This window comes from Colossoma macropomum, unplaced genomic scaffold (assembly GCF_904425465.1).
Source record: "Colossoma macropomum unplaced genomic scaffold, Colossoma_macropomum, whole genome shotgun sequence".
Classification (NCBI taxonomy): Eukaryota; Metazoa; Chordata; class Actinopteri; order Characiformes; family Serrasalmidae; genus Colossoma; species Colossoma macropomum.
Window position 1 is genome coordinate 233,306 of NW_023495633.1, and position 15,921 is coordinate 249,226.

Consider the following 15,921-nt stretch of genomic DNA (forward strand, 5'->3'; position numbering starts at 1 on the left):
ACTTTGGGTACATGTGGGTTGAATTCCACTGCTCTGTGTATGGCTTCCACTGCATTCATCTCTGCTGTACTCAACCCTCGTCGAGATGCTGCCTCTGGAGAAAACCTGGAAAAGTGTAAAAGGGGATGACAGAAAGCCCCTTCTACAAATAGTATTCAAATGCAAACTGTTTGCACAACTGTATGCACATATGCACATTGTTTCAGATAAAGGAAATTCAGTACAGTTAAAATTAAAGATGTCATGATACCAGCAGCTTGGTAGTCGATACCAAAACCAGTGAAATCACACAGTTCTTGAAACCTTATTCAATTACCACAACAAAAACAGAAATGTAAGCTTCAGGTATGCTTATTGCAGGATTTTACTCTTTATTTCGTAAATTATGAATAATCCCTCCTAATATGAGATTGTCTACTCAAGTTAAAGTTATCTGTGCATCTTGGACTGTATTTGTGACGAGCAGCATCATATGCGCCAGATCACATACTTGACGTAATGATGAATAAAATTGATAATGATATTGACTGTGATTTCAGTTCTGAGCTTTAGTTGTAGGACATATTTGTGTCAGTGTTTGACTATAACATCTAGTCTTCTGTAATGTAGCTTAAAAAAAGGCACCACTGCAAATGTGTGATTAATTTACTAATATTACTGTTTAGTATTTTCTAAAATTCACAATATCTCTTTTTGTTCCATGTTCTTAGAATGTCTTTAACTTTACTCACTTAACTAAAAATTATAACAATAATAATTAATAAGAATAAAAAGATCAATAATAAAAAACTACTAAATTAAATCAGCACACATTTCAAGGCACCTCAAAAGACAAAAATAAAATAATTGAATTAAAATAGGTTACATGCCTTCCAATGATTTACTGTATACTTTTTACTTTACAGAGAGTGTATGTATCTTGTTATTTAGCCCACATTACTTTTCATGTTGTAAAATTTCCTTGCTGGATTGAACTGGTAACTATGTGGGCGGAACAGTGAGTTTATCAGGGTGCAATCAAACTAATCCAACACCTTGTGAAAGACAGAGCTCAGGGTAGGGGACAATGGTGCACTCATCAACACTGTCTGCCATTAGCCCAAGATGTCAAATAAGTTAGCATGGCTGAAATGTTTCTGAAAAAACTCCAATTAAACATGTAGATGTGTGGAGTGTTTGCAGAGAACATATTATATTATATTATATTATATGTCAGTGTTTACTCACTCACAACTGAGATGACCTGAGCAGGCTGTATAGACAAGTCAAGGCTTACCGATGTTCAGATGTTTTTCAAATGGTTTTGCGCTGTGCATGAAGGATTGCGGATGACTGAAGATCTGATTGGACATACCAGTTGAGTCCTTTGATTTCTCAGAAACGTAAGGTGCATTCAAAGGATTCCTTTGCACTGAGATACAGCTAACCTGTCTCTAGACATGTGTTCTTGTTACAAAATCCTGGTCCTGTGAGACTACTTACAGCATGACCCAGTTCCTTCAAAACAGTGTTGATGTCAAGTGTCATTTAAACTTCACAAACTAAATATAAAGGAAGCAACCTGTGGAACGCTGAAGGAGGCAAGGAGAAGCACCATTATATACATGCTGAGAAAGACTGTGACCAGTTTAAAATATGGTACCCTCTGATTTACAATTTTTGTCTTGCTCTGAACAAACTGTACACAGTTTTACAATAAAGACAAATTACTCACTTGTCAGACACAGCTCTGGCTTTAAGAAGAGCGGCTGTGTAGCATATTGTTGCAGATTTCGGTAAGCTAATGTCTGCAGAGAGAATGTAAATTGATATTAAAGGAAATCAAGATACAACTATATCGACTACAACATCTGACACCATAGTATTGAAACACTGGCGTAGCATTACACTAAAACTGGTAATTATATATACACACACACACACACACACACACACACATATTCTACGCTCATTGTCCATTTTATCAGCTCCACTTACTATATAGGTACACTTTGTAGTCCTACAATTACTGACTGTAGTCCATCTGTTTCTCTGCATACTTGCCCTGTTCTTCAGTGGTCAGGACCCCCATGGACCCTCACAGAGCAGGTATTATTTGGGTGATGGATCATTCTCATCACTGCAGTAACACCGATGTGGTGGTGGTGTCTTAGTGTGTGTTGCGCTGGTCTGAGTGGATCAGACACAGCTGTGCTGCTGGAGTTTTTAAACACCTCAATGTCACTGCTGGACTGAGAATAGAACACAAACTGTGCAGCAGCAGATGAGCTATCGTCTCTGACTTTACAAGGTGGACTGACAAGGTAAAAGTGTCTAATAGAGTGGACAGTGAGTGTTTTAAAACTCCAGCAGCACTGCTGTGTCTAATCCACTCCTATCAGCACAACACACACTAAGACACCACCACCACCACCACCACCATGTTGATGTTACTGCAGTGCTGAGAATGATACACCACCCAAATAGTACCTGCTCTGTGATTGTCCATGGGGGTCCTGACCACTGAAGAACAGGGTAAAAGGGGGCTAACAAAGTATGCAGAGAAACAGCACACACACACACAATTTGTGAAATAAAACAGGATGGACAGTGAATGAATTAATTAATGGATGAATTAATTAATGAATGAACAAAAACTTATAAATTACTCATTCAGCAAGAGAGTCTGTGTTTATGTTGGAGGCTTAAACCACTCAAAATCAAAAACTACATGAACTCATTCCAGATAGCCTCATATGCATATGTCACTCAAAGTTATGTACCTAAGCCACAACACATAGTAAAAAATGACATTTATACAGACAACATACCATCATACTTAGCAAGAACTGCTTGCACATCAGCATAGTTTTGCAGCTCTAAGAGTGACTCCAGCAGGTTCTCATGAATATTGAACATACTGAGGAGAGGAAACTCCTTCATTAACTGGAAAAACATATATACAGCTGTTATAAGCAACTCTGCAATTTACTAATTTCAAAAGCACAGATAAACAAATATAATCAAAAAAAAAAAAACAGCTATACAGCTGACTTCAATGAAATTAGGTATGTGCATTCGTGTACATTTTCTAAAATGAAATCGCAGGAGTTATAAAACTGCTCAGTGGTTACTTACATCTCTCATCATCTTCACTGCCTCTCTCGTTCTTCCAAGCTTTCGAGAGCACATAGCAAGCCTCCTCTTAATGTACACTAATACATTTGTGTCCCTTCCTTAACAAAGAAAGAATGGTTAAAGATGCAGCTTTCAAGTTCAAAGATGCTTTTATACTACTTTCATATGTTTTCTGGTACTTTTTAAAAGGGAGACATTGAATGCACTGATGAATGTAATTTAAAAAACTAATAAAAATGTAGCATATACATGGTAAAGTGTTAGTTGAATACAATGACTTCCATTCCAAACAAAAATGGCAATAGCAAAATCAAAATGTTTTTGTAGCATGCCACCATTCTCAAATAATAAATTACATGAGCCATATTTTCATTTTCATTCATCACCAGCTAATACTGGCTATCACTCATAATGAGCTGATAAGAAAGTATGCCAGATGTAAGATCAAGTAGGGTACCTTCTGGGCCTTTTAGTTCACATTTTCACTAAGTAGAGCACAGATTATTCAAAAAATAATTATGTCAAGCTAAAAAAAAACTTCTGTAAAGTTGTCTGCAAGCTGACAATTTGTGCAATTAAGGACATCTCCACCCTATCATGGGCAAATGCAGACAAGATACAAAGCGCACAAGAGTGCAAGAAAATGTGAAAAGAAGAGAAGAAGAAAATGTGTGTGTGCCTTTAAAAAAAAAGCAAAATTAATACACTGTAAAACAATGATCATTTTAACTCATAAAAGTAAGCAAAATAGCTGTTCTAAAATTTCAAGTACAATAAACTGAAAACTTTAAGGCAAAAGTAAGGTTATGTACTTTTTGAAGTCAAAACTCCAAATTAATTTTTACATTGTACATAAAAGATAACTCATTTAAAGCCAGCCAAATCTGAGCCTGATGTTCTGTGTGAAAAAATGTTTACCCAATATTTTGTAGGGCCTACCAGGCTTCGGTCGGGTTTTTGGGTTTTAGGCAAAAGGAGTTACACTGAATCACTATTTAGCATTTAAAATGTATTAATAACTATAGATAAAATGTTTGTGTTAGCAGGACATTAGAGAGAAAGCATGTAACATAGATGGTTGAAGTGGAGAGAGAAAATGTGCAGAGTACTTTAAGAATGCCATCATTCAATTATTATGCGTGCTTGTATACAGCTTTTTGATCGGATGCACGGATTCCGTGCAGCCATGGAATTTTGCGGAATTTTTTTCCCAAACGAATGAATGGGGTGAAAAAATTGCATTGTCAACTACTGTACTTCTGCTTGACCGAAAGACACCATTTCGCATACACTATCTCAGGGCAGGCCCCCAAGCACAAATTCACTGTTGTTCTGACCCACACTCATCCGTTTGTCGTTTTTTTTCCATCCCTTGTTTCTCCCATAGACTCCCATTCATTTTTGCCACCCCACAAAATCTATTACTTCTTTGCCCAACAGCCACCAAACTACATGTCCTCACTCAGGGCAGGCCCTCGAACTCTAATCCACAGCCATACTGACCCGCACTCCTCTATGTGTCGTTTTTTCACCCTCGTTCCTCCCATAGAGTCCCATTTATTTTCACCCAAACCGTAGCCCTGGTTTTTCCTTTTCCCAACAGCCACCAAAATGCATGTACTCACTCAGGGCAGTTCCCAAGCTCTATATCACAGCCACACTGACCCGCACTCCTCTGTTGTTTTTTCATCCCTCGTTCCTCCCATAGAGTCCTATTCATTTTCACCCAAACCCAAGCCCTATTATTTATTTGTCCAACAAACACCAAAATGAATGTACTAACTCAGGGCAGATCCCCAAGATCTAATCCACAGCCACACTGACCCACACTCTTCTATGTATCGTTTTTTCATCCCTCATTCCTCCCATAGAGTCCCATTCATTTACTCTATATGCCGTTTTTTCATCCCTCGTTCCTCGCATAGCGTCCCATTCATTTTCTTTCGCAACAAAAGCCCTAATCTGTCTTTTTCCCGACAGCCACCAAAGTACATGTACTCATTCAGGTCAGGTCTGTAATCTACCACCTTACTGACCCGCACTCCTCTGTGTGTAGTTTTTTCATCCCTCATTCCTCCCACAGAGTCCCATTCATTTTCACCCAAACCGCAGCCCTATTATTTACTTTGCCCAACAGCCACGAAAATGCATGTACTCACTCAGGGCAGATTCCCAAACTCTAATCCACAACCATACTGACCCGCACTGCTCTATTTGTCGTTTTTTCATCCCTCGTTCAATCCATAGAATCCCGTTCATTTTCGCCACCAACCAAGCCTCATTATTTCCTTTGCCCAACAGCCACCAAAATTCATGTACTTACTCAGAGCAGATCCCCAAACTCTAATCCACAGCCACACTGACCTGCACTCCTCTATATTTTTTCATCCCTCGTTCCTCTCATAGAGTCCAATTTATTTTCTTTCACAACAAAGCCCTAATCAGTCTTTTTCGCAACAGCCACAGTGCATGTACTCACTCAGATGAGGTGTCCAAGCTTTAATCCACCACCTTACTGACCCACACTCCTCTATGAGTACGTTTTTCATCCATCAGTCCTCCTATAGAATTCCATAGTAACCGCGGCGCAACCATTCCGCGTTTCCTTTAGGAAATGCGCTTTTCTAGTTATTATGGTTGCAACTATATTGTTATCCGATTTATATTATTCTCTTTTATTCTTATTTTTCTGCCATTTCTTTGCCGCGTAACTAGTCCCGCAGTTTTCGAGATATCAACACCGTTCCAACTCCAGATTGTCCGGCCTGATTGTGTGAGGCGTGCTTGTATACAGCTTTTTGATCGGATGCATGGATTTTGTGTAGCAAGGGAATTTTGCAGAATTTTTTTCCCATAGAGAATGAATGGGGTGAACATTTGTATGCCAATCTAAGGTACTTCTGCTTGCCCGAACGACACCGTTTTTGACACACTATCTCAGGGCAGGCCCCCAAGCATGAATTCACTGTTGTTCTGACCCGCACTCATCTGTTTGCCGTTTTATTCCATTTGTTTCTCCCATTGACTTACATTGAGCTGACTGTTGGCAGCATGCCAGACATGATCCAAACTCACGCACCGAGCCCAATGTCTCACACGCTCAAAGCCTAATGCTCAGCAGTATCAGCACACATAATGATTTTTTTAAGGTGGAACTGCTTTTAAGGTGGAATTGCACTTAGCTAGTACAAGAACTAATCCACCGCCATACTGACCCACACTCCTCTTTGTGTCATTTTTTCATCCCTTGTTTCTCTCATAGAGTCTCATTCATTTTCGCCACCACTCAAACTCTATTACTTCTTTGCCCGACAGCCGCCGAAATGCATGTACTTACTCAAGGCACGTCCCCAAGCTGTAATCCATAGCCATACTGACCCGCACTCACGTTTTTGTCGTTTTTTCATCCCTCGTTCCTCCCATAGAGCCTCATTAATTTTTACCACCACTCAAACTCTATTACTTCTTTGCCCGACAGCCGCCGAAATAAATGTACTTACTCAAGGCACATCCCCAAGCTCTAATCCATAGCCATACTGACCCGCACTCCTCTTTCTGTCATTTTTTCATCCCTCGTTCCTCTCACTGAATCTCATTCGTTTTCCCCACCACTCACACTCTATTACTTCTTTGCCCGACAGCCACCAAAATGCATGTACTCACTCAGGGCACATCCCCAAGCTGTAATCCATAGCCATACTGACCCGCACTCCCGTTTTTGTCGTTTTTTCATCCCTCGTTCCTCCCATAGAGCCTCATTAATTTTTACCACCACTCAAACTCTATTACTTCTTTGCCCGACAGCCGCCGAAATAAATGTACTTACTCAAGGCACATCCCCAAGCTCTAATCCATAGCCATACTGACCCGCACTCCCGTTTTTGTCGTTTTTTCATCCCTCATTCCTCCCGTAGAGTCCCATTCATTTTCGCACAAACTCAAGCCCTATTATTAACTTTGTCCAAGAGCCACCAAAATTCAAGTACTCACTCAGGGCACATGCCCAAGCTGTAATCCATAGCCATACTGACCTGCATTCATCTCTTTGTCGTTTTTTCGTCCCTCGTTTGTCCCATAGAACCTCCTTCATTTTTGCCACCACTCAAACTCTTTCTTCTTTGCCTGACAGTCACCAAAATGCATGTACTCATTAAGGGCAGGTCCCCAAGCGCTAATCCACAGACGTGCTGACCTGCACTCATCTATTTGTCGTTTTTTTTGGATCCCTCGTTCCTCCCTTAGAGTCCCATTCATTTTCAGCCAAACCATAACCCTGTTTTTCCATTGTGCAACAGACACCGAAATGCATGGGCACATTCCCAAGCTCTAATCCACAGTCACACTGACCCGCACTCATCTATTTGTCGTTTTCTCATCCCGTGTTCCTCTCATAGAGTCCAATTTATTTTCTTTCACAACAAAGCCCTAATCAGTCTTTTTCTCAACAGCCACCAAAGTACATGTAATCACTCAGATCAGGTCTCCAAGCTCTAATCCACAGTTATACTGACCCTAACTCCTCTTTGTGTCATTTTTTCATCCCTCGTTCCTCTCCTTGAGTCCCATTCATTTTCGCCACCTCTCAAACTCTATTACTTCTTTGCCCAACAGTCACCATAATGCATGTACTTCTGCTTGTCCGAACGACACCGTTTTTCACACTATCTCAGGGTAGGCCCCCGAGCATGAATCCACTGTCGTTCTGACCCGCACTCATCCGTTTGTCGTTTTATTCCATCATTTGTTTCTCTCATAGACTTGCATTGAGCGGACTGTTGGCAGCATGCCAGACATTATGTCACAATGGGCCGTTAACTCGCACACGGAGGCCAATGTCTCACATGCTCACAGCCTAATGCTCAGAAGTGTCAGCACACATAAGGATTTTTTTAAGGTGGAACTGCTTTTAAGGTGGAATTGCACTTAGCTAGTACAAGAACTAATCCACCGCCATACTGACCCGCACTCCTCTTTGTGTCATTTTTTCATCCCTTGTTTCTCTCATAGAGTCTCATTCATTTTCGCCACCACTCAAACTCTATTACTTCTTTGCCCGACAGCCGCTGAAATGCATGTACTTACTCAAGGCACGTCCCCAAGCTGTAATCCATAGCCATACTGACCCGCACTCACGTTTTTGTCGTTTTTTCATCCCTCGTTCCTCCCATAGAGCCTCATTAATTTTTACCACCACTCAAACTCTATTACTTCTTTGCCCGACAGCCGCCGAAATAAATGTACTTACTCAAGGCACATCCCCAAGCTCTAATCCATAGCCATACTGACCCGCACTCCTCTTTCTGTCATTTTTTCATCCCTCGTTCCTCTCACTGAATCTCATTCGTTTTCCCCACCACTCACACTCTATTACTTCTTTGCCCGACAGCCACCAAAATGCATGTACTCACTCAGGGCACATCCCCAAGCTGTAATCCATAGCCATACTGACCCGCACTCACGTTTTTGTCGTTTTTTCATCCCTCGTTCCTCCCATAGAGCCTCATTAATTTTTACCACCACTCAAACTCTATTACTTCTTTGCCCGACAGCCGCCGAAATAAATGTACTTACTCAAGGCACATCCCCAAGCTCTAATCCATAGCCATACTGACCCGCACTCCTCTTTCTGTCATTTTTTCATCCCTCGTTCCTCTCACTGAATCTCATTCGTTTTCCCCACCACTCAAACTCTATTACTTCTTTGCCCGACAGCCACCGAAATGCATGTACTCACTCACGGCACATCCCCAAGCTCTATTCCATAGCAATACTGACCCGCACTCCCGTTTTTGTCGTTTTTTCATCCCTCATTCCTCCCGTAGAGTCCCATTCATTTTCGCACAAACTCAAGCCCTATTATTAACTTTGTCCAAGAGCCACCAAAATTCAAGTACTCACTCAGGGCACATGCCCAAGCTGTAATCCATAGCCATACTGACCTGCATTCATCTCTTTGTCGTTTTTTCGTCCCTCGTTTGTCCCATAGAACCTCCTTCATTTTTGCCACCACTCAAACTCTTTCTTCTTTGCCTGACAGTCACCAAAATGCATGTACTCATTAAGGGCAGGTCCCCAAGCGCTAATCCACAGACGTGCTGACCTGCACTCATCTATTTGTCGTTTTTTTTGGATCCCTCGTTCCTCCCTTAGAGTCCCATTCATTTTCAGCCAAACCATAACCCTGTTTTTCCATTGTGCAACAGACACCGAAATGCATGGGCACATTCCCAAGCTCTAATCCACAGTCACACTGACCCGCACTCATCTATTTGTCGTTTTCTCATCCCGTGTTCCTCTCATAGAGTCCAATTTATTTTCTTTCACAACAAAGCCCTAATCAGTCTTTTTCTCAACAGCCACCAAAGTACATGTAATCACTCAGATCAGGTCTCCAAGCTCTAATCCACAGTTATACTGACCCTAACTCCTCTTTGTGTCATTTTTTCATCCCTCGTTCCTCTCCTTGAGTCCCATTCATTTTCGCCACCTCTCAAACTCTATTACTTCTTTGCCCGACAGTCACCATAATGCATGTACTTCTGCTTGTCCGAACGACACCGTTTTTCACACTATCTCAGGGTAGGCCCCCGAGCATGAATCCACTGTCGTTCTGACCCGCACTCATCCGTTTGTCGTTTTATTCCATCATTTGTTTCTCTCATAGACTTGCATTGAGCGGACTGTTGGCAGCATGCCAGACATTATGTCACAATGGGCCGTTAACTCGCACACGGAGGCCAATGTCTCACATGCTCACAGCCTAATGCTCAGAAGTGTCAGCACACATAAGGATTTTTTTAAGGTGGAACTGCTTTTAAGGTGGAATTGCACTTAGCTAGCACAAGAAATAATCCAGCGCCATACTGACCCGCACTCCTCTTTCTGTCGTTTTTTGATCCCTCGTTCCTCTCATTGAGTCACATTCATTTTACCACCACTCAAACTCTATTACTTCTTTGCACGACAGTCACCAAATGCATGTACTCATTCAGGACAGGTCCCCAATCGCTAATCCACAGCCGCCCTGACCCGCACTCCTCTATTTGTCGTTTTTTCATCTCTCATTCCTCCCGTAAAGTCCCATTCATTTTTGCCAGCACTCAAACTCTATTACTTCTTTGCACAACAGTCACCAAAATGCATGTACTCATTCGGGGCAGGTCCGCAAGCTCTAATCCACTGCCTTACGGACCCGCACTCATCTATTTGTCGTTTTTTCATCCCTCGTTCCTCCCTTAGAATCCCATTTATTTTCGGCCAAGCCATAGCCCTGTTTTTTCCACTGTGTAACAGACACCGAAATGCATGGGCATATTCCCAAGCTCTAATCGACAGCCACACTGACCCGCAGTCATCTATTTGTCGTTTTTTTCATCCCTCATTCCCCCCGTAGAGTCCCATTTATTTTCTTTAGCAACAAAGCCCTAATCTGTCTTTTTCTCAACAGCCACCAAACTACGTGTACTCTTTCAGATCACATCTCCAAGCTCTAATCCACAGCCATACTGACCCACACTCCTCTATGAGTGCGTTTTTCATCCCTCATTCCTCCTATAGAATTCCATAGTAACCGCGGCGCAACCATTCCACGTTTCCTTTAGGAAATGCACTTTTCTAGTTCTTCTTCTTCTCTTTTATTATTTCTATTTTTCTGCCGTTTCTTTGCCACGTAACTAGTCCCACAGTTTTCAAGATATCAACACCGTTCCAATTCCAGATTGTCCGGTCGGATTGTGTGATGCGTGCTTGTATACAGCTTTTTGATCGGATGCATGGATTTTGTGTAGCAAGGGAATTTTGCAGAATTTTTTCCATAGAGAATGAACGGGATGAAAAAATTGCATGACAATATATTGTACTTCTGCTTGACCGAATGACACCGTTTCGCAAACACTATCTCAGGGCAGGCCCCCAAGCACAAATTCACTGCACTCATCCGTTTGTCATTTTTTTTCCATCCCTCATTTCTCCCATAGAGTCCCGTTCATTTTCGCCACCACTCAAACTCTATTACTTCTTTGTCCGACAGTCAGCAAAATGCATGTACTTATTCAGGGCAGGTCCCCAAGCTCTAATCCACAGCCGTCCTGACCCGCACTCATCTATTTGACATTTTTTCATCCCTCATTCCTCCCATAGAGTCCCATTCATTTTCGCCCCTAACGAAGCCCAATTCTTTCTTATTCCCGACAGCCACCAAAGTACATGTACTCAATCAGGGCAGGTCCCCAAGCTCTAATTCACAGCCATACTGAACCGCACTCCTCTATGTGTCATTTTTTCATCCCTCGTTCATCCCATTTCCCAAGTCCCATTCATTTCCACCCAAACCCCAGCCCTATTATTTCCTTTCACAAACAGCCACCAAAATGCATGTCCCCACTCAACGCAGATCCCCAATCTCTAATCCACAGCCATGCTGACCCGCACTCCTCCGTTCCTCCCATAGAGTCCCATTTATTTTCTTTCGCACCAAAGGCCCTAATCTGTCTTTTTCCCGACAACCAGCAACGTACATGTACTCACTCAGGGCAGGTCCCCAAGCTCTAATCCACAACCACACTGACCCACACGCCCCTGTCTGTCGTTTTTTCATCCCTCGTTCTTTATAGAGTCTCATTCATTTTTGTCCCCAACAAAGCCCTAACCCTTCTTTTTCCGGACAGCCACCAAAGTACATGTACTCACTCACGGCAGGTCTCCAAGCTCTAATCCACAGCCTTACTGACCCGCAGTCCTCTATGTGTAGTTTTTCGTCCCTCATTCCTCCTATAGACTTCCATTGTAACCACTGCGCAACCATTCTGGATTTCCTTCAGGAAACACACTTTTCTAGTTATTCATGCTATTCATTATTCTATTCAGTTCTATATTACATAATGCATTGTACAATAAAGCTGGTGTTCTTAACAGAGAGCACATGCTATATTGTACTAGAGACTCTTAACTCCAGCCCTGCCCCACACAACTGATCCAACTCATAATGGGCTTGTTAATTAGCTGATGAGCCGGATCAAGCATGTTGGGGGAACAGTTAAACTCTGCAGTGCAGTGGCTCCTTAACACTGGAGCTGAGAAACACTGGTTTGTACAAAGTGTGTGTGCTGTGTGCACTCACTGTGCTGGGCCTCATACTGAGAGCCATGGTGTTGGAGCTGCTGGCTTCTGCGGTAGCATCCTTCCCCCACTTTCAGCGCCTGTTTGAAGAGTTTTTCTGCCTCTACAATGGTGGTAGCCTCCTCTTCAGCTAACAGTATGTATGCTGTAGCACAGCTGTAACACAGTCAGAAGAACATATGGCTAAAAACAGACCTTACTAGGTTCTAGTAATCATAGGCAATTAATGACCGACATGTATTGATAAAATCAAGTAATGGTTATTGATTAAACAGTTAGTCTAGACTAAAACAAATAAATAGGGTTACACTGGCTCCTTAAAGGTTTCCAGTTAGAAAGGGCAAAGTTTTGATTAAAACAAGCTCGACTGTTATTTCATAAAGCTTGACCTAGGTCATAAATCAAGTGCAAAACACATAGGCAAGATAAAGTGTAGGCTACACTTACCTAAAAATTATGATTAACTGCATATGACTTAACACGCAAAAGCTGTGCTATTAATATGAAGCTTTAGAGGATTACAAAAATGTCAGCTGTAATTGATTATGAGCTAATGTTTTACTACTATAACACTAGTATTAGTACATTTTCATAAAAAAATAGAAAGGACACATATATGTGTTTTCCATGTCTCTTAAAGCCTTCTGGGACCATTTAAAGTGTTTCTTGCATGCTTATTGCTGTAAGCTATATTTGCAGCTGAATCTCAACCCTCATACACTGCACAAAGGCACCGCTTTGTTTTTCTTTATAGAAAATGAATTGAGGAGTGATTTTTTCAAGTCATTTGGTTTTATCAACTGCACAGTAAATTCCTATTTGCTTTAATATCATTGTAAAAAATAAGTGACTCATTTTAGTTCAGCAAAGTCAATAAAATTCCACTATTCACTACTAATCACTGAACAACAACCAAATCTGAATTGAGACATCAAATAGAAAGAATAATAAAAATGTACATTCCAAGTATTTTGTGCACTCTGTGTAGTAAAGACAATACCAAGTGTTTCAGCTGTAGTCTCTGGTATCTGCTGGCTTGTATTTACATGTCACAGCAGATAAAAATGAAAGCAGACAGAGCAATAAGTCCCAAGTACTAGATATGAAAAGGTCAGGTGTCTGTATGGTGTACATATAACAGTGCAGCTCACTCCTCAAGCTCCAGTGCTTCATGTGCAGCAGAGATTCGCGCCTGTGGGTTCCTCTCTCTCCACGCCTTCTGCATTACTAACAAAACACAAAAAAACAAATACAATAACAAATATTGAAAGCAAAAAGATGTTTAAAAAAATCAATTAGACTGTATTATTGTTCCCATAGTTTACACATGTGATGAACTGCTCAAAACCAAACAGAAACACTGACAGCCGCACGCTAATACCCACACACAAAAGTGCACTGAGAAAGACAAAACAAATCCTTATAAAACTGAAAGAACTGCAACAGGTGTACAGCTAATTTGTGGTTATTTCTCAGTAAAGGTCATCATTTAATATTTCAACAAGATTGCAAATAATTCACTAATTCACAAATGGTTTGCCACTACAGATTTATAATAAAATTAAAATGAGAATGTAATAGGCAAAATGGCAATGTAATCCTAATTTTCCACTCAAAGATGCAAGTTTGGGCTCAAAATGAAAATTCAAATTCAATAATTCTATTTACATTTGCCATTTGGTGCAATGTAGTATTCATATTTCATGTACACAGAGATTTAGATGCTTTGTGAGTACCTTTATTTAAAGTTAAATGTATTTCTAGAACTTCATATTCATGCCTTAAGTGATTATGTAATAATGGTGTCATATTGATAATTTAACTCCTATGCATTTGCACTCTCTGAAACAGTTTTTGAAACTGCATTATCAAAAAGAATACCAAGCTAGAAAGATATCAAAATTCAATTGTAAATGGGAAACATTTTATAGTCTTACCAACCTGCTGATCATCCCACCAGGGAGGGGCCAACAGCATGTGCCCCTGATTGGCATAGATTCACTTTTCTTTAATAAAAATAGATGTATTATTTGCCATATTGGCAAACACCATCAGTTTTCCACATTAGTTATTTGCCGACAACGCTGTATAAAGGACTTTATAAACTGCAACCCAGAAAGCTGGCCACCAAGGGTCTCCAAAATGCAAATGGAATAGTAATGAAAGCAACAGAAAATAAATGATGTCCACATTAACTATGCTGTGTTTTGCAATGCTTATTTGGCACATGTTCATGATTTCAGGCCTTCTCTGGCTCTCAATGAAGGTTCATTGGCCAATACAGCCCACTACTTACCGGCTAAAGTCATCTGTTCATAGTCTAGCCTTTACTATGAGCTATGAAAGAAAAAATGTCTAAAACACCTGTATGAACATAAAACAAACCATGGGATATGTGAGTAATTTCATTTAAACATTTTCATTTTAATAATTTCATTTAATAAGCGGTGAAGGATATGGTAAATGTGAGCTGCAAATGTTTGCATGCCTGACTTCATGAATGTGCATTTTTAAGGTGTAGTACAGTGACAATGCAAATTGATCTTAACGTTATGCTATATAAAATAAAACTTGTTTATTGATTAAATATTGAATGAGGAGAGCAGTGACCCATTTTATCCCCAGTTAGCCATGTGTGCATACTTTATTTTTTATAGATTGTAGATAAATTGTTATTGTATTCTGTTTTTTTATTTTTTATTTTTACCCAATTATCTCCCCAATTTAGTCATAGCCAATTCCACCCGCTAGTTAGGACTCCCCCAATCACACGATACTATCAACGCTAGGAGGGCGAAGGCTAACACAGGCTTCCTTCGAGACCTGTGAAGCCAACCACCGCTTCTATTTGAACTGCCGCTCACGCAACGTCACTGGACAGAGAGAGCGAGGCCAATTGTGCTCTCTTGGACTACAGCTACGGATGGCTGTAGCATCACCAGGGATCGAACCCGCGATCTCCTGATGATAGGGCCAACGCTTAGATGGTTGCGCCACTCGGGAGCCCGGTTTAAATATTTTGTTGAAATTAGAACTTTCCAGACTAAAGTCCACATTAAAACAGTCATTATAACTTTAATGTGGATTGGAGCCTGACATAAATACATAAAACATAAACACAGTAAAACAATTATTTTTAGTTTTAAAAAATGTTACTGATATCTTGGTTAGAAGAATATAGTCAGAAGAATAACCGGTTCACTGCACTCCAGCAGCGGCTTTCTTAAATTTTGTTAGTCTCCAAATATGGAATGTATGAATGGAAACTGTAACAATGTTTACAGAATAAATCAAACGTCAGATAAATTCAGTTTCGCATGATAGAGGCTCTTTAACCTCTGGATAGCCTACTGATGATGATGCATCATTGAACATTTAATACTGTGCAAAAGTCGTCAAACACTTGAACCTTGTGGGACACCTTGAGTAACAGTGGAAATGGAGGAACTGTGTCCAGGGAGAGTAACAAATTGCTTAAGATGATAAGAACTGAACCAATCAAGAGCAGAATCAACAACGCCCAGCTCACTTAATCTTGAAAGAAGGATGGAATGGCTGTGTCGAAGGCAGCACTTAAATCAGAGCAAGAATGCTAAGAGCACCAGCATCCACCTAAGGCATCTCTATAAGCAAACACATGTTGCCGTAATATGCTCTGGACCCATCTCAGTTCAATGTGGCGCGAAA

The 15,921-nt window shown here is 40.8% G+C and overlaps 1 protein-coding gene across 10 annotated transcripts in view; it reads right to left on the minus strand.

The window, feature by feature from the left end:
• Window positions 1–15,921, minus strand: part of LOC118802679 (suppressor of tumorigenicity 7 protein homolog) — a 92,070-nt gene that overhangs the window by 37,547 nt on the left and 38,602 nt on the right. For all 10 annotated transcript variants that reach the window (XR_005006767.1, XM_036563114.1, XM_036563115.1 and 7 more), the window contains 6 exons: window positions 13,386–13,461; window positions 12,236–12,390; window positions 3,118–3,215; window positions 2,811–2,925; window positions 1,715–1,787; window positions 3–105 (listed from right to left, as the gene is read on the minus strand). Coding sequence is in view for 9 of the 10 variants with exons in the window: in XM_036563114.1 (XP_036419007.1) it covers window positions 3–105; window positions 1,715–1,787; window positions 2,811–2,925; window positions 3,118–3,215; window positions 12,236–12,390; window positions 13,386–13,461 (620 nt within the window). In the remaining variant the exon portion in view is untranslated. The remainder of the gene's footprint in view (window positions 1–2; window positions 106–1,714; window positions 1,788–2,810; window positions 2,926–3,117; window positions 3,216–12,235; window positions 12,391–13,385; window positions 13,462–15,921) is intronic.